General features: G+C 38.5%; 1 protein-coding gene across 4 annotated transcripts; it reads left to right on the top strand.

The window, feature by feature from the left end:
- The first annotated feature begins 358 nt into the window (after nt 1-358).
- Nucleotides 359-26,220, top strand: LOC106056170 (uncharacterized). Of its 4 annotated transcripts, XR_008774083.1 has the most exons (6): nt 359-671; nt 15,527-15,664; nt 15,842-15,995; nt 19,293-22,617; nt 22,974-25,782; nt 26,139-26,220. XR_008774083.1 is itself a non-coding variant. In XM_056006552.1 (5 exons), exon 5 carries the CDS (start codon nt 23,314-23,316, stop codon nt 25,525-25,527), a length of 2,214 nt encoding a protein of 737 aa, XP_055862527.1. In that variant the 5' UTR covers nt 359-671; nt 15,527-15,664; nt 15,842-15,995; nt 19,293-22,617; nt 23,039-23,313; the 3' UTR covers nt 25,528-26,122. The 4 variants fall into 4 exon arrangements, 3 of the variants coding, with proteins under 3 accessions (XP_055862527.1, XP_055862526.1, XP_055862528.1); XM_056006552.1 differs by lacking the exon at nt 26,139-26,220 and having other exon boundaries at nt 23,039-26,122; XM_056006551.1 differs by lacking the exon at nt 26,139-26,220 and having other exon boundaries at nt 22,974-26,122.
- Nucleotides 26,221-26,559: the final 339 nt, after the last annotated feature.

Genomic DNA, 26,559 nt, shown 5'->3' with positions numbered 1-26,559 from the left:
CAAAGTCGTAGTTCTAGTCAAAGATGTAACGGAACAGGAAAAGCGTTCTTTTCTACATTATTACATTTTATTTTTATACTATAAAAACCCAGAAGCTAGTTCTACAAGGTCAAGGTCTGACTGGTAACAACTTTTTTTTTTAGAACTAGTTCTAAAGTGGAAGATAATATGCTCTTCGTTTCTCTGTGGGAGTCGAGCCCCCCCCCCCCCCATTCCCCAACAAATTGTTATTGCTCCTACTGGCTTGGTGTAAACAAGTCTTTCTAAACAAGTCTTTTACTCGCTCTCCCCCCCCCCCCCCCCAAACCAACTCGCTCTCGCTGAGACTAATGCAAGGTTCTGACCTTCCACATCCAGACAACCACTACATTTAATAAGAGAAAAAAAAGGGGGGAGGATGATTCGGGGCGAGCTAGAGAGAATGGCATTGAGATAATACAAGAGAGTGAGTGAGAGCGCATTCCAACCCAGTTTTTGATCTTTCTTTCACGAAGGTGGATGTCAAGGATTATAATATATAGGCCTAAATATACAAAGCTACATGTTCTGGCACTGGATTGATGATTCCTGACTGAAATAAGACTTTGTTTTTAGAGATTATAGAAACAAGGCAAGGGAAAAGGATTAAACCACATCGAAGTGTTTTTAAACCCAGAAATACAAAGACAGAAGTAAGTATATCGTTTGAGATATTTATTTAATTACGTAATAATAATGTAACACAAACTCACTTTGTTACAATGTTGTAATCTGGCTATTATTGAACTTTGACTACAATATTGTTATTTTTTTTTAAGTGAGTGAGGAGAGAGAGATTTTGAGTAAGAGTTAAAGAGAGAAGGACAGTGGAAATAATGAGATTGGGATAGAGGGAGAGATAGTAAGAGAAAGAGACAGACAGACAGACATAATGTTAGAGGACAGAAAGTGATTAAATGTTTGTTATGGTCAGCTGTTCCGTCGACTTTTTTGTACCAATTGATTAGCGAGGAAACTCGGTGGCTAAGTGGTAAAGCACTTTAACTTCTGGATCTTTAGGGCGCCTCTGAGTCCACCAGCTCTAATGGGTACCTGACATTTGTTGGGGAAAAGTAAAGGCGGTTGGACGTTGTGCTGATCACATTACACCCCCGTAAATCATGAGCTACAGAAACACAGATATGGCATCATAGGCCTATATATATATATATATATCCTGAATTGATTTTTGGTGTACATTAAAAAAAAACAACAGTTAGCCTACCTCTTCTTTGTTAGAATTTCAATTTTATAAGATCCGGTTTACTTTCTTTAAGTTTAAGCCATGGAAGGAACAAACATAAAATAAAGAAATATAAAATAAACAAATATAATATAAACAAATATAAAAGAAACAAACATAAAATAGAAGAGAATGCAATGAAGAGAAATGCGGTTTGGGGGGGGGGGGACTATTTTAAGAGAATTTCAACAGTAGGGAATGTCAAGGTCGCCATATTTAAATATCACCGTTACCCAACGAAATGAATTTCAAATGCTCGTGAAACTTTTACAAAAACCGAAGACGAAAACGCTTGTAATTTCTAGTTATCTTCCTTGGCCTGGGATACCAAATGTTATGTCCCCTTCTACTTCTAAATCAAGAAATGACTTCTCTACTATATTGATTGGGGGAATCATTTCTTTCAGTCAACAATGATAGTCTTACTTTTGATCTGGTGAGAGAGAGAGAGGAGTGTACGATTGAGAGAGATAAGAGTATGAGAGAGAGAGAGGTGGGAGTACGATTGAGAGAGATAAGAGTATGAGAGAGAGAGAGAGAGAGAGGGCAGGAGTACGATTGAGAGAGATAAGAGTATGAGAGAGAGGGGGGTACAATTAAAGAGAGTATAATAGAGAGAGAGGAGAGTACGATTGAGAGAGAATGAGAGAGAGAGAGAGGAGAATACGATTGAGAGTATGATGAGAGAGAGAGAGAGAGTACGATTGAGAGAGAGATTGAGAGAAAGAGAGGAGAGTACGATTGAGAGAGAGAATGAGAGAAAGAGTACAATTGAGATAGAGAGAATGAGAGAGAGAGAGAGAGGAGAGTACGATTGAGAGAGAGAATGAGAGAGAGAGAGAGGAGAGTACGATTGAGAGAGAGAATGAGAGAGAGAGAGAGGAGAGTACGATTGAGAGAGAGAATGAGAGAGAGAGAGAGGAGAGTACGATTGAGAGAGAGAATGAGAGAGAGAGGAGAGTACGATTGAGAGAGAGAGAGAGAGGAGAGTACGATTGAGAGAGAGATTGAGAGAAAGAGAGGAGAGTACGATTGAGAGAGAGATTGAGAGAAAGAGAGGAGAGTACGATTGAGAGAGAGAATGAGAGAGAGAGAGGAGAGTACGATTGAGAGAGAGAATGAGAGAGAGAGGAGAGTACGATTGAGAGAGAGAGAGAGAGGAGAGTACGATTGAGAGAGAGATTGAGAGAAAGAGAGGAGAGTACGATTGAGAGAGAGATTGAGAGAAAGAGAGGAGAGTACGATTGAGAGAGAGATTGAGAGAAAGAGAGGAGAGTACGATTGAGAGAGAGAATGAGAGAGAGAGAGGAGAGTACGATTGAGAGAGAGAATGAGAGAGAGAGAGGAGAGTACGATTGAGAGAGAGAATGAGAGAGAGAGAGAGAGAGGAGAGTACGATTGAGAGAGAGAATGAGAGAAAGAGAGGAGAGTACGATTGAGAGAGAGAATGAGAGAAAGAGAGGAGAGTACGATTGAGAGAGATATAGAGAAAGAAGTAAAGAGTTTAAGGTTGGGACAGATAGTATGAAAGAGGGAAAGATAATATGAGAGATAGGCGCAAGTACAAGGAGGGAGAGATAACATTTAAAAGAGAGAAGAGTACTAGTGAGACAGACATAGTATGAGAGAAAAAGAGAAGAATATGAGGAAGAGAGAGATAGAGGGAGAGATAGGAAGGTGAGATAAAGAGAGATAGTGGAGAGTTTCAAGGAGGGAGAGAGAGAGAGAGAGAGTGAGAATAAGGGAGAATAGGAAGGAAGTAAGAAATAGACTTAGGGAGAGAGAAGGAGAGAGAGAGAGAGATAAATTATGAGCTTTCGTTTGGGTTAAACTTTCAACTATTTTCACAAGAGTGGCTGTTAAAATGTTTAGGATTCGTCAATTATTTATAATTGAATTAAAAAGCCTTTGCCCCACCACTTCTAACTCTTTCACTACCTCACCCCAGTCTTCCTGATTCTTTAAGACTTGGGCTCGACCCGATCCACTGAATGTCATATTTTCTCTTTTTACAAAGCTTATATCAACTCACTCTGTCTGTCAGGTAAAATGTTTGTACATATTATTTCTCCTGCACCCAATCTCGGATCAAGCTGAAATTTTGCACAATTATTTCTTTTACCTGACAACACACAAATAATACATTTACCAATTACTTAATTATTATTTTGTTTATTATCTCGAATAAAGGAAAAAAATTGCTTGTCTGAAGTGGTGGTATAAGCTGAATTAGTCCCCTTTATAGGTCGTTGACTGAGGCTTAGTGAACACGATGCTATAGAAGAAATAGATAACTTTAGAATCTTCCATGTTCATAAGCTCTTCGCTAGCAGAGTGGTTAACATGTTAGCCTGAGAAGACTTTAGCCTCATGAGTTCGAATTCAAGTCTTTCCCCTCCCCCTTTTTAATAATTACATTTAAAAAGCGATCCGCCAGATCCCCCTTTCTTTCTCCCCCCACCCCACCCACCCCTTTCCAACTAATCCAGTCAAGTGGTAGGATCATAGCGTATTGGGAAAGTTAAAAGCATGAAATTGCGCTAAACAAAAACAATTGGTAAAAATATTTCTAATCGCAAAGATTTATTATAATTAGTCTAGATCTATTACAAATTTAATTACATGACTATAGGCCTATGACTGATACAACTACACTTAATGTAAGCTTTGTTTTTTTGTTTTTTAAATACTTTGTTTGTCTTTTCACACTATTTTAAAGTCTTTCATTAAGTAATTTTATTTTCAATGCCAATGCCGTCCTTCAAAGGAAAAGTTTCAGTATAACAAAGAATCTGACCTTTTAGATCTGCATTTAGTGATCTAGCATTAGTCATTTTACAAAACTGCGGACTTTAAATGCATAAGTTTGACCATTGCTGCTATGAGGTGGTCGTCATCTATACATATCATAAACACTTGTGATTAAATGATGTTTATACCATTAAAATTCAACTCTCTCGGCAAAATAAAAATGAATTTCTTTGTAGTATGTATTCATATACAAATCAACATTTTTATTTTTTAATAGCGTTAGTTAAGTTAGAAACATTGCATTCAGTAGACACTAGGATACTTAGAGTTAACAACATTCCAAGCTTCCAACAACGCTAGGGTAATTAGGGTTAACAACATTCCAAGCTTCCAACAACGCTAGGGTAATTAGGGTTAACAACATTCCAAGCTTCCAACAACGCTAGGGTAATTAGGGTTAACAACATTCCAAGTTTCCAACAATATTAAACTTAGGCGTTGGGGCTATATCGGATACAATTTACTGGTATCGTTGACCAACAATGCGATGGGCTTAATACTAGACATGCGCAGTGAATTCTATACTGTGACATCGCGAGGACCATACAATGACGTCGCTTCTACAGCAGTCGTAGAGGCTTGTGGGATTCCTTGTTAAGCCCATGTAAACCTTGCAGACTTAGCTTCACTTTCAACTCACATTTTCCAGATTAGTTTTTTTGTGGGTCATTGTTTCGGTTCAATTTGAGACCCACCGTTCTACGGCACACTTATGTTGATACAATCATTCTATCTTGACAGTCAAGTGATGTACTTCCTGTCCGCGTCAAGTAGTGTTTAATAGTTGCATCTGAAAACTCGGCGTTACTATTGGAGAGCTTTCAGTCGATATGTTATTGTCTTTAACAATATTTAAGTGCTTTTTTTTGTATTTTCTTAAATAAAATGTATTTGTGATTTATGATGGGGCGTGGTGTAAGGCTACCAGACGTCCGGCAAAAGGAGGATATGGCCTCCTTTTTGAAGCCATGTCGTCAATCCGGCAGGCATTTGCTTAAAATGTGAGAATGTCCGGCTTTTGCTCTCTTTGTTTGTTGCAATGGCAACACACGTATTCAACCCTATAGTATATATATATATATATCTTGTTATAAACAGACAAATTCAGAAAGGGTGTAATATCTTGTATATAGCTTCCTAAAGGACTGGGGTATTGATTTGAACTATGTTCAGTAGTTTGATCAGGACTTAAAATAGTCAAACTTTTTAACATTTGCTAGTTTTTGGCCATCTATGAGAATGTCTGGTTCTGTGACTGTTTTATTTTGAGGAACACTTCTGTCATTTTTTACATTGATGCTGAGGCCAAATTTTTTCAGGCGTCTGCGAAGAGTGACAGGCTAGCTTTAAGTATCTGAACAGTCTAGAATAGAACGTATGTCTATTTAACAGATAAAATAAATTACAGACATTCGTTTTAAACTTCATATGCCTCGTTTCAGATGTAAGGAGGGGGGGGGGGAGATGGCGTTAAGCTCATTTTTTCCTATGTTTAACCAGTGTGTTAGGAGGCCAGCACAGCGATGAAACGCCTCAACTTCAAATCAGAATTGGGTGGAGTCATGGGCATCCTATATCACCAGTCCTCACAGGGACTCGAACTCGTGATCGCTTTTTTCGGAAGTCCAAGCGCTTTACCACTCAGCCACCTGCACGCACAAAGGAGGACAAGAAAACGCAAAAGAAAACGTGAAGAAACACTTTCAAAATATTAATCGTACAATCTAACGAAACAAAACCACAAGACCATAGGCTGTAATATCCTATTGCATCAGATGTCTGTCATATGTCTCTGACGAAGCGACCTTTTTTTCAGATTGCTTTTGTACCTAGTAGTAAATGTGTCCGAAGTCAATAGAGAGTTTATTTTCTTTTGTGCATTTATCAGCAAAAACTTTTCACAGATTTTACGGCGCGACTGTACAAAATCTGCTAACATACGGAATAAGTTGTTGGCAAGGCAACGCCTCATCTAAACTGTTGCGACGTCTAGAAAACATCATTAAAAAATCATCAAAAATTACACTCACAACATTACCACATTTAAAGGAACTTTTTGAATAAACGTGCCTCAGAAAAATCGAAAAAATCTTGGAAGACAACGGCCACCCGCTCCATCAGAACTACGCCAGGTCGTCGCGAAGTGGGCGACTGCTGTCAATCAAAACAAGAACGGAGCGGTACAAAAACTCGTTCGTACCTCACTCGGTCAGACTATCACCGCCACTCATTGATCAGGGAACATGAATTGCATCAAGATACCTGTGTGTAGTCGCTGAATGAACTCTTTATGTTGTCTGTTGTATTTATGTGTATTTTTCTGTTGTGTTGTCTTTATATGAGAAACGAGTCCTTGTAATCACAACAAATTTCCGTAAGGATCAATAAAGCAGTCTTAGTCTTAGTCTTAGTCTTAAAAATACTCTGTGTGTGTGTAAAAAAAGGGAAAAAAAAGGGGGGGGGGTAAAGCAAAAAATAATTTTCGTAAATATATTTTGAAATATGTAACTGTAAGCAAACGTATCAATAAACGCAGATCCTTATTACCTGTAGTGATTAAAAGCTGGATAGCTAATTAGGTATTTGAAGGATGAAGCGTCTTCACGCAATCACACCTAGTGTAGTGACAGGTAAAAGAAAGGGAGGAAATAGCTAAAGCTTAAGAACATTCTTGGCAAATTTACAATAGAGCAATTGATAGGATACGAGTTGTGCCACAGCTAAACTCTTTCTCTCTCTCTTTCTCTCTCTCTCTATCACACACACACACTTGAAGTCATGTTGCCGGCCAGATCTACGTTCATTTTCCGAACTCAATAATTGTTGAAAGTGACCAAAAGCAGAAACCAGGCCTTGGGATTACAACAAGGACGTATACAAATAGAAGATGGATCGACTTTGAAAAAAACAACAAAAAGTAAAGAATCTACTTGCATATTTTTTTTAAAAAGGTTTCGGATGTGCCTTCAGAGTTAAAGATAATCTACTCCCTGGTCCAAACCTCACGCTGGACAACGGGGGATGGGCAAGGCATGAACCTGGGATCCTCAAAACCTCCGAAGGACAGTCCAGCGCGGGAGGGGGAGCAAGGGGAGCAGGGGGTGCCACACATAGAGGTCACGCACACGCAGAGAGGCGCCAAATTAATAAAAATAATTGTAGATATTTTAGTTAGGTAATAAATTCTAAGGTTATTTGTATTCTATTAGTATTAAATACTTTTTATTTATATGCCTATATTTCTATGTGATGTTCATGGAAAATGTGTGTGTGTGTGTGTGTGGGGGGGGCAATAAAGTTATTTGCCCCAGGCGAACGTTTTGCTCACTACATCTGCTATGTAGGTGTTTCTCTGGCTTTGTAATGGAAGCCAATCATAGGGGAAACTAATAATGTAACTTTGTTTTATCTCTGCAAGCTGCGTTCTGCCACTAATAATGTAATTTTGTTTTATCTCTGCAAGCTGCGTTCTGCCACTAATAATGTAACCTTGCTTTATCTCTGCAAGCTGCGTTCTGCCACTAATAATGTAACTTTGTTTTATCTCTGCAAGCTGCGTTCTGCCACTAATAATGTAACTTTGTTTTATCTCTGCAAGCTGCGTTCTGCCACTAATAATGTAATTTTGTTTTATCTCTGCAAGCTGCGTTCTGCCACTAATAATGTAACTTTGTTTTATCTCTGCAAGCTGCGTTCTGCCACTAATAATGTAACTCTGTTTTATCTCTGCAAGCTGCGTTCTGCCACTAATAATGTAATTTTGTTTTATCTCTGCAAGCTCTGTTCTGCCACTAATAATACTAATGGTAATTTCTTTTTCTCTTATCAACCAGACAAAAATGAAGTTTTCTGTGATAGCTGAGCAAGCACTTAGCATTCTTCTAGGAATTTGTAAACTCGGAGTCTTCAAAACACCTTTTATTTTTCACCATTGAGAAGTTTTTTTTTGTTGTTTTTTTTTAAGAAGGGAGATAATTATTATCTCTACCGTGGTCTGAGTTCCCTCTCCTGGCGTGTTCATTCTTTAATCTGTATATCTTGAGAAATGTAGCACCCTAAGGAGCTAAATGATGTCTGGAATAAATCTAATAACAACTTTTTTTTCTGTCCGAGACTTAGCGCATCTCAACCTGTAGTGCGCGACATGTTGGCGAAGTCATTAACGCGACACAAAATGTGTTGTATCTTGTAGTTTTAAAAGAGCTAGCAACTTTGCAACAAATGGCAATATTGGTTAGTTGAAGAAGTATTGATGCCCAACGGTCCAACAGACAAAGAGAAAGATGAAGGTGAATACATGAATTAGCTAGCTGTTAGGGCATCCACTCGGACCCCCATTGGGTTAGATTGCAGCGTACACCCAGACCCCTGGTTGGGGAAGAGGGCGCAGGGGAACCTTTTTTTTTTCTCTTCTTTCCTCTTCACTACTAAAGTTGAGAAACACTGGTCTAAAAACTCGTCATTACAGTTGTGTCAGTTATCTGAACATGCAAGCGAAGATGTGGAATGTTGATTAAAGCTATTTTTTTAAGCTAATACGATCAAGAACTAGTGATGGGAACTAAACTAAAATTAAACTTTTTAGTTAGTAACTAAAAACAAATTAATTAAACTACGATTGTAACTAAACTTTTCTTTTCCAGTTCAACAATGGCCTTAACTATTTTTTTTTTAGTTAAACTAAAAGTTTCTAACTTTTTAGTTCACTTTTGCCCATCACTATCAAGAACAAACACTAGGTTTGGGGTGCAACCTTCAGTGTTATTCTTATTATGGCACCATTTGGTGAACAAACACAGAACAAGGGGCATTACTAGCATAGACAAAGGAGCATAACTCTAGTAATACATGTATCAACACGGAAGATCAAGGAAACTGCGTGCTAGAGATAAAAAAAAAAGATATTAGTATAAGAAAAAAAAAACAACAAGATTAATTCACTGCTTAAAGAATAAGTTAAGAGCTCAATTATTGTCCACTGTAGCTCAATCGTGACAATAGTTTCATAAACACACACGATTCAGAACGAATTTACAGTGCTGAGATCGACGTATGCAGCATGGCTTGCATTGTTTTTGTGGTGATGTTTTGTTCTGTATAAATATTAAGATTATTAGTCAATTACCACAAACCATTAATCATCAGAAACTTAGTGTGAGTAAGAGAATGAGAAGCTCTTACACATCTACTGCATATTTGCACATCTTCTACACATCTCTTACACATCTACTGCACATTTACACATCTTCTACACATCTACTGTACAGCCAATACAAAAACTCTGCATATCTCCTACACATTTGCTGCACGACTACACACTATTACTACCATATATAGTTGCTAAAGAGATAATATAGACCAAACTAAAAGATGTGGTGGTTCTATAACACTCAAAACCACGCGACGACGCTCTCAGCGTTCGATTTAAGTGATAAGACTCAAACCATTAAATATTTTGATATTTTGTTCTTAATGAAATGTAGTATACAAAACAATAGGTTACGAAAGCTAATAACAAAATCTTCCTAGTGAAAAACTGCTATTTACTAGAAGGTTCTTTAAGACAGACTGTAGATTGACTGGTGTTAGTAGCCTACATAGATGTTCTGTCAGATAGGAAGATTATTAGCCAACGTCTTGCTCAAGCATCCAGCAGGACGTCTGCCTTGAGTGCACACCAGACGACCAGACAAGGCTCTTACATCATCATTCTCACTACAACAATCGTGTCACGTGTTCATTCGAACGACCTCTTACTTTGATGCCTAAACATCTTGCCTTCGTGTGTTCTGTTGGCGGGGCAGACTTTCCGAGCATGTCAATCAGGAGTTGATTATACCACGTGCGCGCCAGCACGCGGCTGCTGCATTTGCCTATTAACCGTTACCCACCCCTGCATTGACCACAACAGCTCACGGAACAATGCCGGGTCAGTGGTTCTAAATATTTGAATCTAAAACCTTTATTTATTTCATATTCCTCTTAATATTTGGTGTTTTTTTTTGCGAGGTCACAATACAATCTTTAATTTTCTTTAGATGTCTGGAGGTCCTTTTTTTGTTATCGGAGTACAATTCACACACTAGTTCGATTGATTTATCGACTGAATATTTTTCAACGAGTAGATCAGGGCCGGATTTAAGGGAGGGCAGGCTGTCCAGTGTCCACAAGAAATGGGTCCCCACAATATTTCCTTAGGTCAACAATCGAGTGTGTTTGTTTTTTCCGCCAATACTTTAAATCTCACAGTTTGCAACACTGTCGTGGTTCAAAAGTATCAGCTTACAGTGTGGGCGTAATATACAACAGTAGTTCCGCATTTACTAAAATTTTATATTTTTTATTTTTACTAAAATATGTATATTAAATCATTGCCTCCCGTTGTTCTCTGGTAGTTAGACCCGCTGTGTGGCGTAGCGCATCATTGCTTCAATACAACAGTTCTAATGACCTCACAGATACGTCTCAGAGCTCTCGGAGATTCGCAAGAGGCACAGCACCGACTTTTCATACTCACCGCAGTGCAGTGGCGTAGCTAGGTGGGGGGGGGGAGTCCAAATTTGACGTGCAGAGAGCCTTGTCACCAATCGGAGTTCATCTCAAGTTTTACTAGCTATGGTCCTAATTAACTCAGCTCGTTCCAAATTTACATTATTTAAAAAAAAACAATTTAACTTATTGCTTCATAACTTTTTGAGATATCATTTCTGCAGCTATGTCCTTTTTTCCCCTTTCAGACCTTTCTGCCCTTTCAGGGCAGATGATGTTAAGGTCATCTGTTTCTTTGGCCAACGGTTAACGAGCAGGGTGTTATGTGGCCAGCGGGCGCCCTAAAAATCCCGAAATTCAAGATCACCGAGATTCGAACCCAAGACTCCAGGTTCGGAGGCCAAGTGCTTACCCACTCAGCCACAACGCTCCCATATTTCTTGTATAACAGTTTTTAGAGAGTTTCTACAGTTATGCACCTTTTGAAGAATTTATTGCAAAAGCTATCATATTTTTTAGAACTCTTGCTAAAGTTATGCCCCCTGTCGTTGAAAATTTATTGAAGCACATGTGCCCTTATTCATAACTCTTTTTGTTTGCAAGTTAAGTTAAAACAAACAGTGACACAATACTTATGTAATAACTACAACACAAGGAAGTCGTCAAAAGACAATTATTTTCATTAGAGAAGTTTTACAATGTAATATTAATGTAGAATGCATTCAGATATATTTTGATTATTTTTTAGAACCTCTATGCTGAACGTATTTTTGTGTGTGTGTAAGTATGTCTTTTAAAATAGCAAAGGAACAAACACGAAACAAAACACAACACTACTACAATGTATACGCTTTAGACAAACCTTAATAAGCATGAACTCTGACATCTGTTCGTTTGAGTTGGCCATGCCTTCAGACTGTTGAAACTCTGGGATAATGATACAGGCTATAATGACCTCGCCAGTAGACATATTTTGCCCCCTCCCCCCCGTTGGCCCCCATGCGCCATGACCTTTATGTCGCATGTAATCTAACTTTAGCCGACTGAATGCAGGAAATAGACGTACTATAAACTTATCAGTATCAGTAGCGTAGCTAGGGAAGAGGGAGGGGAGGGGGGTGTCCAATTACAAAAATAGCCCCGCCGAGCCCCTACTTGAGGGGTCTCCCATATGGATGTCGGAATATATTATTTTTTTTACATCAAATAATAAATATTGCGCCACTACCATAAAATCTAGCTAATCGCCCAGTTGCATGTATTTCACTCATTATACACACACACACACACACACACACGCATATACATACACACATACATACATACATACATATATATATATATATATATATATATATATATATATATATATCATGGGCGTAGCCAGGATTTTTTTTCGGGGAGGGTTTTGCCCCCCCCCCCCGCGGAAAAAAATTATATATATATATATATATATATATATATATATATATATATATATATATATATATATATATATATATATATATATATATAGGCCTATGTGAGTGTGTACATAATTAATCTTTATTACATTCTGACCCTTTCGGAAGACGTTTATTGTTTATTGTAGACTCCCCGCCCTTTTCTAGCAAGGGGGTCTGGGGGAGTTCGCAGCGCTCCCTAATCGCGGGGCGAAGCCCCACCGCCGAGCACTATTTCTGGTATTGAAAGCCAACAAAATGCATATTCTGAGGTATCTACAGTGCATTATCTTGCTATTAAAAAGTTTTATTTCAAAAACCTAATGTGCTATTCTTACTGACTTAGACCCTCTCGCGCCGTTCGGCGCATTTTCCGGCAAGCTGTTTCCGCAACTCTTATTTTGCGTAATTCATTTTGTGTGAGAACATGTCCCGCAAAACCTCATGCGACGCTCTGTCACAACCTTACTAAGGATTCGACTCCCAGTTCGGCATATGATTTCTTTGATTTAGACCCGATCTCTATGACTGACTCATAAAATCTGTCTTAGCCATCTTTGTGGAGATACATTTAATGATTTTCAATTTCTTGACTACTCTCTTGGAATTGCATGCCTGTATTTCGCTTTAGATTTTATATCGAAAATGAAAGTTTTTTCGTCAAATAATCTGTTGAGGGGTTTTAAACTAAGAAATCTCTGGAGTTTTTTTGTTTTGTTTTTAATTCAAAACCCCATTTAGCTACGATGATAGAATTTGGTTACTAGTTTGCTTTAAAATAATATTGAAGAGAGAGGTTTTCAACTCTAAACGCTCTGTAGGGGAATTTTAAACTCAAAACCATCTGGAGGGGTTTTAAACTTTAAAGAAAAAGCCATCTGGAGGAGGGGAATTTAAACTCAAAACCCCTTTGGCTACGCTCATAGATTTTATAGTGTGTAATTTGCTTTTTTTTTTATATTGAAGAGGTACTTTTTTGCTTCAAACCCCAACTGGAGGGGGGGGGGTTAAACTCAAAACCCCTTTGGCTACGCTCATAGAATTTTGAGTGTGTAGTGTGTAATTTGCTTTTTTTTATATTGAAGATGGGGTTTATCGTAAATTTTGGAGGGGGGTTTAAAATCAAAATCTTCCTCAACTGTGCTGTTAGAATTTGGGGATTGTTGTTTGCATTGTTTTTGTTTTGTTTTATAGAAGAGGGGTATTTAACTGCAAAAACCTCTGGTAGGGGGTTTAAAATTCAAAACCCCCTATAGGGGGTTTTAAACTCAAAGCCCCCTGGTAGAGGGATTTGTATCTCAAAACCCCCTGATAGGGGTTTTTTAAATCTCAAAACCTCTGGTAGGGGGATTTAAAGCCAAAACCCCCTGGTAGAGGGTTTTTAACTCCAAACTACCTCGGCTGTGCTGTGGTAAGTGATGATTTAGTATTAAAATCTCACCTAAAATAAACAAAATGAAAGCAAAAATCAGTCACTTAATTCCGTTCATTTCGGGGGGGGGGGGGGGGGGTTTGAACCCCAAGAACCCCCCCCCCCCCTGGCTACGCCCATGATATATATATATATATATATATATATATATATATATATATATATATATATATATATATATATATATATATATATATAGTGTTACGAATGAACAGTGACAGGTAGAGGTCACTATGTGTGACCCCGGCGAGATGACACAGCACCGAGTGTTATCTGGAATCTATGCATGTAAACAAAGACAGGATGGGACGTGCCTCACGTGTTGTTCCAGAGGTCGAACAGATTTACGAAGGGGGGCATTGTGACAAATGAACAGTGACAGTTAGAGGTCACTACGTGTGATCTCGGCGAGATGACACTGCAGCAGGCATCCTCTGGAATCGACATGTATAAACAACAACAGGATGTGATGTTTCCTCCCATGTTGTTCCAGAGGGTACTAGCAGTGTTTTTGCAACAATAGACAAGCGATTAGGGACTCTTTATAAACCAGAGATGTTCATGTGAAAAGAGTCAGTACAGTCGTCGATACTGTTCTCTACTGTGCGAGACAGTAGAAGAGAGTGGACTTGAGCCGTTACAGTCGATACAGTCGATGTAAGACGTATACGCTACATGTTACAGTGACAAATTGTTATAGTTATAATTCAATAAAGTTATTTAAAGCTGAAAGTTGAGTCGTCAAGTTCTTTGCAGTGTTTCTTTTATTTGTGTGCCTAGTACATTTAGCCAGAAAATCAGAAATACGTAACAATATATATATATATATATATAATTATGTATTTTTATTAAGTACATTATCTAATGTCATGTAATTAGTTAATGTAATAATAAAAAAAACAATATATTTTAAAAAGAAACTTTCAGATTTTTACAAACCTAGCTTCAGCTTTTGCAGCACAAGTGTTAAATGTGAATAGTGTGTAAGAAAATAATCTCTAAGAATAATTTAATTGTCCTTGTTTTATCTGACTTACAATCTGGTCACACTTCCTACAAGGACAACCACATCCTTTTAAATTGACTTCCCTCGTCACATCACATCATCACATCAGACTTTTTCTGGCCTACGTATCATCAAACATCACTAGGGAAAACGTTGTACAAACGTAATAATCTTATTGTTGTTTTTTTTTTTCTAAACCATCAGGATTCACATAATCTATCATTCCTAATCAAAGAGGTTTTTTTTTGTGTTGTTGTTTTTATTTGTATTAGATGATGAAGTAATTGCAACTTTTCGACGAGTCGTTATTGGAGTAACAAAAACAACCGCGGTGTTAGTGTGTTATTTAAAATGGAGACATCAGACTAAAATTTGTTCTTTTTCTGGAATCACAAAATCTATCATTCCTAATCAAAGTGGTTTTGTTATTATTATTATTATTATTATTATTATTTTGGATGACGAGGTAATAGCAACTTTTCGACAATTCGTTATTCGAGTAACAAACCCACCGTGGTGTTAACATGACATTAAACATGACATTAAACATGACATTAAGCATGTTATTTAAACTGTTGACATCAGACTAAAATTATTTGCCTGCTCGGACGTTTTGGTCATTTATCAAATGCTTATTTTTGAGCATCCGTACATAATATTTTATTCACTGACTTGTATCCCCTCGATGGGAGTTTGTCACACAATATCATAGTTAAAAATGAGCCTTACTTTTATAAACATAGCTTAGATTAGAAAATAGAATACTTTTTATATTTCTTTCATACAACTGAATACTCATTATTAATAAATGCATATCATTGCTGAATCGTATCAGAGGACATGTTGCTAGATTTAAGCACATATACTTAAAGCAAAGCATTAAGATAAATAGAGGTATAGAATTAAAAAAAAATATAATTACCTTAAACTGCAAAGTCCATTTTCTAAAAAAACAAATTAGTGATTTTAAAAATGCATCCATTTTGGATTGACACAAATTGAGTTTTAAATTGCATGTCCTTTGTCTTGAGGGAATCACAATGAGAAATTGACTTTCTATTTCATATTGGTTGTTTATTCCCCAGATCAAAATGACCAACAGTGACCAATCAGAACGTCGCACAATGGATTGCGTTTTTTTCGCCTACTTTTTATTTCAGATCCCCTCAACATTATTCTTCGATACTCAAGGTGTTTACTCAGAGAGCTTGTATCCAAGTATGGTAAGCCAGTCGGACCGTATTTTATGTATTTCAATAAGGCACCATAGTTGACATTTTATGGCATGTTTGTCTAATCCTATTTTTGTATTCCATTGTAAGACTGACCAATTTCTATTATTTCAGTAAATAAACCCAGAAAAAAAAATATATTTGCCTAATGAATTGTTTTTCATCCAGTTCAAGTCATTGAGAAGCCATTATTTGGAAACCTACAGGGATCCATTCTTGGCTGATGCATGGAGGCACCCTTGGTACCTGTCTGTCTGCCTCGTGGAACACTTCATAGAAATGCCTTTCTTCTTCTGGGCAGCATACACTTATTACTATTATGGTCAGTCGCTATTATACAGTAGACTATAGTTTTTCGTTTATTTAAATCTAGTTGATAAGGAAGCTGAACATTCTATAACTACCATTGTACCTTCTGTTATGTGTGTCTGTGTCTCTGAGTATGTGTAAGGTCACAATCAGTTAGTATAGAAAGGAAAATGGAAAATAAGATGAGCATATATATATATATATATATATATATATATATATATATATATACAGGACCGGCCTTATGATGTTTGCTTCAAAATGGGCCCCCGCAATTGCATTTAGCATATCACTGTCAGTCATGGCTCTTGTCACAGGCTTTGAAAGATGTAGGACTTAAAGGGTTAATATATTTAGTCTATCGTACGACTGACGTAACTTTGGTAAACCCACTGCGTTTGCGTTGTTTCCTATGCATGTTGTTTAAGAAATATAGATACAATGATATAATTAATAGAGAGAGAGAGAGAGAGAGAATCAGACAGACAGACAGACAGACAGACAGATAGATAGATAGGCGTCACTATCCCTCAGATAGATAAATAATAATAATGGCAATGTCTTCGATTCCGAAGCTCAAGGATAAGTGCAATGTTTCACATGACCACCCAAACCCACTTAAGGCATCTGTGACAGGTGGGGAAATGTGACGTGTGTTTGGCACGTTTTATGTCTAGGGGATGATTATTTTTAATGCTATCACACCCCCACTTATCAGCATATGAATCGGGAGCAGACACGCAACGAGACAAAGCAATGAAAGATAGATACAAAAGTTAAAATAAAGGATATTTATTTACATAAATATACATATAATAATAAAAAGGGGGAGGGTTTGCATCTATCTCTAGTATATTCTATGTTTAATCATCACTCTTGCACATAATAAGAGAGTATGTCACTTTGTCCTCTGACTTAGCTGGTTGTCCTGTTGATGTCGCAGCTGGCTGGGTCCTGGCTTGAGGTTCTGCAGCTGGAGGTGGCGCTCTAGCGGATAGAGGGACGCCGGCGATATAGCTCTTGTGGAGTCTCAGTCCCAAGTTCTAGTATCTGTAGTGGGCACAGTATGGCGGGTGGCCGGATACCGTGGGCACAAGGTTACTGCGGGCAGAGCTGATCTGCCGTGGGCAGTGTAAGTAACAGGATATGTCCAGTGAGTTGCAGAGGGTTGGCGTAGCTATGACGTCTCGCACAGATCTGACTCTATAGGGACGTCGCGCCTAATAGCTTGACAGGTGGGCTGTCGAATAGGCGGGCAATGCCGAGAGCGCCAAGTGGTAGAGTTGAGTAGATCTCAGTAGGCAAATGCAGCGCTGAATAGCACTAAGCACAACTGCAGGTAAATAGATCGTTGATCCAATAACTAGGCAATAGGTGATTCTTGATGGCGACTAGGCAAGTGCAGCGCTGGTTAGCACTAAGCACATAGATAGGCCAGTAGGCAAGTAGGCAGGTAAGTGATCCGATAAATAGGCAGACACCTGAGGGAGGCTGCGGATAAATAAAGACAAGTTAGGACATGTCTCTCATACATCTTATCGATGCCCTCGACTGAGGTGCATTCGTCAGATTGGTAAAATTGCTTTAGAGCACAAGGGGGAGGTGATGACAAATGGGATTTGGAAAATAGCTGGATGATAGTAGCAATATCAAAATGTACATAAAAGGGGAAATAATAACATAAAATGTACATGGAAGGGGAAATAATAATCTCAAATGAACAACACAGGTGGATAGAGAAAGAAAAGGGGGGGGGGGTTGAATTGGGCGGTGGTCAGCGACCCAGATGATTGTTTTCATATGACCGTGGGTCGAGAACAATGGAGCGCGCTTGAATGGTGTGTCCGTTCAAGCGGCGCAACTCTCATTAGAGTAAAATGAGTAAAGGGGAGATAATTCAATACAGGGGAGATAACCCATATTTCCTTTCTAAGCGCAGTATTAGTGCGATAGTAAAATCATCAAGGCGATCAACCGAGATAAAGGAAATAAAATAAGGTGTACAAATATATACATGGTTGCATCAATGATCAATTGAGCAACGTAGCATTAATAGATTAATGCAATACTAAAATATATACATAGCACATGTTTATGTTTTCTACTTACGCCAGTGAGAAATACACAATGCACTAATTAAATATAAATGAACTAAGCAAAATACACATGATAATATCCAATGGAAATAGCACAAAAGTAGTTAAGATGGAACTTGTGATTGAGTTCGGCTTACCACCAGGTATTCCTCTAGGACAAAGAATGTATGAAGTAGTCCAGACTCAATAGCTCAACGACAATGAGAAATAAGAGGGTCTGATTTGATTTGGATCTACTTTATATATGCCTGGAAAATGTGGGCGGGCACAGGAAATGTCCTAGGCTAAGAATTATCATACACGTGGGTGAATTAGACTTAAGATGGGAGCGTCGAGAGGCCCTTTGACTCGAGTAATCTCCTAGATCAAAGAGAGACGTAGGAGAAAGGGGGGGGGGGGGTTAGCTTGCATTCAAACCAAGGTGGTGTAAACCGCGACCGTCCTTCAGACATCCGGCGGGTAAGACAAAAGAGATTGTGTGTTTACCTTTCCCCGATCAAGGGCAGATAAATGAAGGGACGCGCTTTAGCTATCTCCAATGTGGTCAACTAAGTCTAGCCTGGAGCGGAAAAGGTGGTGCGGGTGGAGAATTTAGGGGTAGGATGGGGAAATAATAAAAATAAAATAAATAAATAATGAAAAATAATAATTAATGCTGTGATAAATTTGAGTGACTCTGACAGCGAGTTTTTGACTTGTCACAGCATCCACATTTCTTCACACTGATGCAGACAAAGCCGTTGTTTGCCAAAGATCTATTTAAGTTTTCTTTACATCTTCTACGCCTGTCTTCTGCAAGAATTTCCGCTGAGCCTCAAACGTGTGTCAGGCGGCCTTCGTGCAAGCTTTCCAAATGTCTCTTTCAGAGGCTATCTTCTGCCAGCTACTTTCCTCTATGCCAGGGAGGCAAAATGGCGCCTTAGTTGATCTTTATAGCACCTTTGTTGCGCCGTCCTCCTTTAAGTTTGCCAAAAGAGGATCTCTTTGGATTGCGGTCGTCTCCATGCGGGATAAGTGCCCGATGAAGCGCAGCTGTCGAATGGTAATAAGTGCTTCTATAATGTTCACATAAGGCTCCAGCAGAACGTGGTTATTTGTAAGGTAGTCCTGCCAGCGTATGCCCATTATGGAGCGGAGGCACATTTGATTGAAAGATTTTAACTTCTACAGTTACATTTGATACAAAACAAACTCTTTTTTTTTTTTACTTTCAGGTGCCCTCAAAAAGCCTTCTATCATATTCCCCTCCATCTTGTATGCTGCTCATACAGTAACCGCCATCTTGGGCATCTGGTTCATGGCTATCGGGGCTGATTTTAGCCAATCAGAGGCGATGGCGCCAAGAAACATGGGAGAAAGAATCAAACTGTGCACCGCGTATGCGCCATTTTTTATCATGTCTTGCTTGATTTTGTTCGATGGCTGGAGACTCAGTCGAAAACAAAAAGTCGAATGAGTTGACTTTATCAAATATTATACTCTGTAAAGTCATCGATGAAAACTTTATTTAGAAAGGAAAGAAAGAGTAAATGAGGCTGTATTTGTCCGTGGTAGGGTTTGAAAAACATACTTCATTTTATTATCACAGTGAATTACGTATAGAATAAGAAAAATCCAGTATTTTGTTTTAAAGCATGTATCTGAAAATTACTATTTAAGTTATAGACCTATAGATCTAATAATCAAGGGCGCTTAAGTAATTGCACAAAAAATGTCTTTGCATAACTAGATTGACCATGAAATTCGTAGGACGAAATTATCTTATTTTTAACGTCTGTAACAGAAGATAGATTATTAGCCTAAGCCCCAAATATTCTCTTTCAAATAAAATTATTCTAGTTATGTTCAGGGATCAATTACTGTCTCAAAAATAACGACTACAAGATATAAAATACTTTATGGTATATACATTACTTAATCATATGTAATCTATGAATACATTAATTCTTTTATGAAATATTCATCTGCATTTTAAATATACAACATAGACATATACAATATTTGTTTATTTGTTTTTATATATACAACCAAAGAGCTTACAGCGCTGGCTATTTTTTGTTAATGTGACGTGATATTATTTCATGAGATGTATTATTATTGTTTTACATTGTATATATTACTTTGTATTTTTTTTTATATTTTAATATAGGCAAAATAAAATATGAAAAAGAATTGTAGGCCTAAAATTTGAATGTCGATCGTTTTGATTGCCATGTATTTTTTTTCAATAAAAGTAAAGTATAAACTATTTTATTTAGTATTATTATTTAAATAAGTATCAATATCGTTCGTGGTAAGGGCTTGAAGACGGTTCCAAAGTCATGCCCTAAATAATAATAATAATAATAATTATCTTTATTGTCCGTATGGAAATTTGTCTTACAATTTGTGCATTACAGAAAAAAACAAAAAACATTATAACTATAAGAAACCAAAGTGTACATTCACACCAGACGCACTCATAATTTACATGTGACAAAGTTTATATCAGATTGTTCTTATTTAATGATTTGATTGCCAGGGGAACAAAAGAGTGTTTGTGTCTGTTTGTCTTTGCCATCGGTGTCTTGTATCTCTTTTGCGATGGTAAAATCACAAAATCCTGACACAAAGGGTGATTCTTTGTTTCGAGGATCTTGTTAGTTTTTTTTATAGATGTTTGTCTCAAACAACTGCCCAAATGAGGTTTGTTTTTTGCCAATGATTTTACCAGCAGCATTTAGGATTCTATAAAGTTTATTTTTATTTTTAATGCTCAGATTGCCATACCAGGCAGTGATATTGAAACTTAAAATATTGCAGATGTGAGCGTGATAAAACATAGCCAAGGCCTTTTCGCTAATATTAAACGAGGACAGTTTTCTTAGTAATCGTAATCTTTGCTGCCCTTTTTTGCTGATATAATCAGTATTTGCAGTAAAATTTAGTTTATTGTCTAGGATAGTACCAAGGTATTTAAAGGTTTGCACTATTTCAAAATGAAACTATTTTACAATAACAGATATGACTAGACCCTTGATAAGGTTTGAAATATATTTAAAAATCCCAACTATCAATGAAGAGAATGAGAGGCGGGCTGGAGAATGGATGACAGAAGTTAAGTTTGTGTTCGACCCCCCCCCCCAACCATTCTATACATACATTTTTATTGAACGACCCAATTTAATTCCACCTTCGACCCACCACCTCCACCTAAAAACAAAACATTAAAGACGACACCAGGTATTTTGTTTGCATTTTTGTCCACCTATGACCTATAACTTACGTAAAGATTTCATTTGCTTTGGTGTCCATAGCTTTATTTGTCACCATCTCGTCTCCGCACAGTGCGGTCTTGGGCTGTCTTCCGACTAGTATATAACGACGTCAACTGCTTTGATTACATCAAAATATCGTAGTTGTAAGCGACCAGTTTTTTGGTATGGCCATCGAGAGGTGCCTATAGAGAATGACTTAGAGATACGTTCAGCGTAAATCACACACATAAACTAACACAGGAAGTATCCATTATCTCGAGCTTACCAAAATGGAAATCATTTTGTTCAACAAACTTTAAAGTGTTAGAATGAAGATCATTGCAGACATTTTTGTTGATTTAACAGAATTCAAAGGGTTAATACTAAGATCATTGCAGTTGTTTTTGTCGATTGAACAGAATTTAAAAGGTTAAAAGTAAGATCATTACAGATGTTTTTGGTTGATTGAACAGAATTTAAAGGGTTAAAACGAAGATCGTTGTAGACGTCTTTTGTTGATTGAACAGAATTTAAAGGGTTAAAACGAAGATCGTTGTAGACGTGTTTGTTGATTGAATAAACTTTAAAAGGAAGATGATTGTAGACATCTCATGTTGAGATCGCGGCAAGTCTCCAGCTCCATACTACGCACTGTGCTCGTTCTCTTCAGTGAAAAACGTGTTTAGATGGTTTGTTTATTCAAGAAACTTAAGTTAGATTGTATAAAGTTACACTCACGATATTCAACGTGCACAAAATAACTTCTTTTTCATATTGAACAATTGTATTCAGTATAATAAGCACGCCTACGGTAATCTCAAGACTTGAAGTCAGTAAAAAAAATTATAACTTTTATATAGCGCTACTTTAATGATTATTTGTGGACCAGTTGGGGGGGGGGTGAGGAGGGGGCATCTGGTAGAGGGTTTTCAGTGTTGTCCTTAGGCGCTCAGTAAACACAACTCTGCCCGAGCCGGGTGTCAAACCTCGAGCCCACTTCATAGCAATGTCGACTCACATAAACAGCCTATAGTCAGATGTCATCTCAAAAGATGTAAAAAAAAAAAAACCACAACAATAATACTTTATGTAGTGGGGAGGACATAATATACGGGTCGGCTCAACTTGACCAAGCACCGGTCAGCAAAGGGTCAAGTTGACCTCTGCCCCGGTAGCTGAGATTCGAATTCCTTTTCCTGCTGGCATCCTCGATTGAAACTTGCTGCTACGCACCTACTCCAATACCACCTTGTCTGATCCTGCTGTGTTTGTCCTAAGTTCATTGTTTTGACCAAGGCTGCAGGTAAACACATTTTTACTGTTTCTTGTACATCACATATTCTTGTTTATTTTTTATATATATCATATTGCTACCCAGGTTTTGTCCTCATTGTCGGACTACCTTTGTTCTATTTAATTGTCATAGTTTTTGTAAGAAATGGTAAGAGCGAAGCTCTTCAATGTATGTTAGTTTTCTATAGAACTATTTGATTTATTGTTTATTAATTACTTTGTCATTTATTTTATTAATGTTTGGTGGTGTTCCATATCTCTCTCATGTTCATAAAAGAGATGATTGGTTCACACTATAAGATTTTCTTTTTTTATTTTTGCTTGATCTAGTATTTATACCTCATGTTGTATGTTTGCCTTTGGCAGGTTTTTTGTGTACATTAAACTTATAATAAGCCTCCTGACTTGCTTCATCATTTGGGTTGTCATAGTCTGTGCTGAACCCACCACAGAATCTTTTGGTGTCAGAAGTGGGATCCGAAGAAAGAGTCTACCAGACCTCCCTTTCAGACGATAAGTGGAGCCTTCGGAACCTTGCAATCAAGTCAGAAGCTGAACAAGTACTTTTTTTATTATATTGTACCATTTGAGATATTCCGGTTGTTTTGTTTTTTTTTTCTTTCAGGGTAGTTTAGGTAGTTATTATTTAAAGTATATAATTGTATTAAGTTAGAGTATAATTGTATTAAACAAAAACCTGCAGCCAATGGAGAACAGGACAAAACACAATGCAGTGGATTGGGGTGAGGTCGGTCCTTTGGGCAGCGAAGGAGAGCCAGAAGGAGGAGCAGGAGTGGACCAAACTGAAGTCGCTGCCCTCCGGGCTCAGTTAGAGGCCCTGAAACTGGCCTGCCAACGGCCTCTCATAATCTCGGAACAGACAAAGCAGGTGCGCCAGTTCAGTGGTAGGGGCACTTCCGATGAGCCAACGGCTGAGGACTTTGCAAGGGAAATAAGAGAGGCATGGGAGCTCAGGCCTTATTCTGCACAGGAAAAGGTGGCAGTCATTATGAGCAATGTCAGCGGCCCCGCCAGGAAGGAGCTCGATTTGCAGACCTCAAAGACAAAGAGTGACCCAGAAGCCTTGTTGGAAACCCTCCTTGAGGCGTTTGCCCAGACTATGCCAGTGCGAGAAGCTGAGGTGGTCTTCCTGAGATCACGTCAACAGATAGCAGAGTCCCTTCGAGACTTCTCACACCGGCTCTTCTGCGAACACTCGGTGGCGGTAAGCCAACAAAGGCGGGAGAGAGTTGAGTGCTTCAGCGAGGCAAGGCTGAGGGATCAATTCGTCCACGGGCTGAACGACTCTGCACTACGTAGGGAACTGCTGAGACTGGTGGAGGAGGAACCAGCAATAACATTCATTGCAGTTAGAAACCAGGCCCTCAAATGGGAAAGCCAGGACCGAGGAAACTCCCAACTACAAAACCAGTGGTGTGAACTGGTAAGTTCCCAATTGAACAGGTTTGGGGAGTTATTGGAGGCTTTACAGCACACTCCACAAGCAAATGGGCAGAGCAGCCCATACCCCGACCAGCCTCTCCCCCAAACACAGACAAGTCACCAAGTTCAGTGGGCAGTTAACCGCCCCACAGCACCTGCAGGACTGATTTGGGCGCAAACAAGTAGGGGATTCTTCCCATATGCTGAGGATGGAGCACCAGTCTGCATCAACTGCTGGAAGTCTGGACATGTGGCGAATCAATGTCTGGAATTGTCACAACCTGAAACTCTGATTCACTCAAGTGCTATTGGTTGTTCTGTCAATGGTCTATTGCCCCCTGTTTCAGAAAATCCACCCACAATACCTAAAAGGCAGAAGTTAGGAAAATGGTGTAATTTTCACAACAGCCGCTCACACAATTTGTATGAAAGCAGATCAAAGCCAATCCACACAATTGCTGCCCTTTTTCCTGGATACACAAACAACCCATCTTCATCTGGACGTAATCCGCAAGTTGAAGAGGAAGTGCTAATCAATGGACGTAGGGCTAAATGTCTATTAGACTCTGGCTGCTCTTTTGATGCTATTGTCAGTAGATCTTTTGTAAGACCTGAAGACATTATGGATGTATCAGTGACCCTTCAATCTCTTGACTTAGACATCCCACCCAAAACAGTACCTCTTGCTAAAGTGCATGTCAAGTCCCGTTTTGTCCATAGTACTATTACAGCTGCTGTTTTAGAATCCTCATTGTATGACATTGTACTTGGATCAAGATTTATAAAGCTGGAAATTCCCCAAAACTCCACTATTAAGTTGCCTTCAGTGCATCTAACCGCATCCTCTCAACAAGGAGTAAGAGACACCCAAGACGTTTTTAAATCCAAGCACACCATAAGAGATATGACGCCATCACACCTGCCTATTAATGTTAGCTCTCAATGTAGAGAGGCCCTGCAGGTTGCGAGAGAAACAGTCAAGTCTCACCCCTCCGAATTAGTTAGCAGGAGCAAACTTGCCATTTCACCTCAAGTCAACCAAGTAGGACAACGGGCCAATAAACAGGCTAGGCGCATTCACACCCGTGGTGCAAGTCACCTTACCCAACCAGGCTCTACATCCAGAGACGGAAAGTTTGAGGCTTGTCAGTCATGCAAGTCCCGGATTGATAAGTTCCGCAGACCATATTCATTCAGGAGAAACAAACAGTGCCACCAGCAACAGAGACTTTTTGGTTCACCCCTCACTACCGCACTACCATCAGGTTCCCAAACATCTATGACAGATTTTAGTGTCCTTGATTACCAGATGGAAAGCCCACAGCACCAGCTACATTCTTCATACAAAGAGAAACCTGATAGGCCACCCTGTAGAATCCAAGGTTCAAGTACACTACAGTCCGGAAACATATATGGTGTCCAAGAAAATGGCTGTTCGGAGAAGAAACAGTTGTTTCTGTTTCCAGAAACGTACTAGGCTAAACGCCCCGAGACGGGTCGTTTCAAGCTAGGGGCTCTGTAGTGGGGAGGACATAATATACGGGTCGGCTCAACTTGACCAAGCACCGGTCAGCAAAGGGTCAAGTTGACCTCTGCCCCGGTAGCTGAGATTCGAATTCCTTTTCCTGCTGGCATCCTCGATTGAAACTTGCTGCTACGCACCTACTCCAATACCACCTTGTCTGATCCTGCTGTGTTTGTCCTAAGTTCATTGTTTTGACCAAGGCTGCAGGTAAACACATTTTTACTGTTTCTTGTACATCACATATTCTTGTTTATTTTTTATATATATCATATTGCTACCCAGGTTTTGTCCTCATTGTCGGACTACCTTTGTTCTATTTAATTGTCATAGTTTTTGTAAGAAATGGTAAGAGCGAAGCTCTTCAATGTATGTTAGTTTTCTATAGAACTATTTGATTTATTGTTTATTAATTACTTTGTCATTTATTTTATTAATGTTTGGTGGTGTTCCATATCTCTCTCATGTTCATAAAAGAGATGATTGGTTCACACTATAAGATTTTCTTTTTTTGTTTTTGCTTGATCTAGTATTTATACCTCATGTTGTATGTTTGCCTTTGGCAGGTTTTTTGTGTACATTAAACTTATAATAAGCCTCCTGACTTGCTTCATCATTTGGGTTGTCATAGTCTGTGCTGAACCCACCACATTTATAAAAGGTTTAGTTACTCACAGTTGATCATTACAACAGATCACACGGCTACTTTCTGCTGGACAGGAAGTAATTTTTTAAATTTCCTACTTATGTAGATCAGGGCCGGTCTTAAGGCACTGCAACCTATGCGGTCGCAGTGGGCCTCGCACTTTCATAGGCCCCGCGGCCCCGCTAACTCTAGTTGTAAATTATTAAATTAAACCATTTCAACTTATAACAGGATTTCAGCGGCCTCCTGATTTTCAGTAGTTCCTGGAAATCTCCTGAAATTATTAAAATATCCTGAAAACTCATAAAATATCCTGGTAAATAGACAAAATTGATATTTTT

The sequence above is a fragment of the Biomphalaria glabrata genome, chromosome 12 (assembly GCF_947242115.1).
Source record: "Biomphalaria glabrata chromosome 12, xgBioGlab47.1, whole genome shotgun sequence".
Lineage (NCBI taxonomy): Eukaryota > Metazoa > Mollusca > Gastropoda > Planorbidae > Biomphalaria > Biomphalaria glabrata.
The sequence above is the reverse complement of the archived record's forward strand: the minus strand, read 5'-3'. Positions and strand labels throughout refer to the sequence as shown.

Bases quoted from the DNA above. Each gene is read 5' to 3' on its own strand.
- LOC106056170 (XM_056006552.1), top strand. From the start codon at position 23,314: ATGGAGAACAGGACAAAACACAATGCAGTGGATTGGGGTGAGGTCGGT.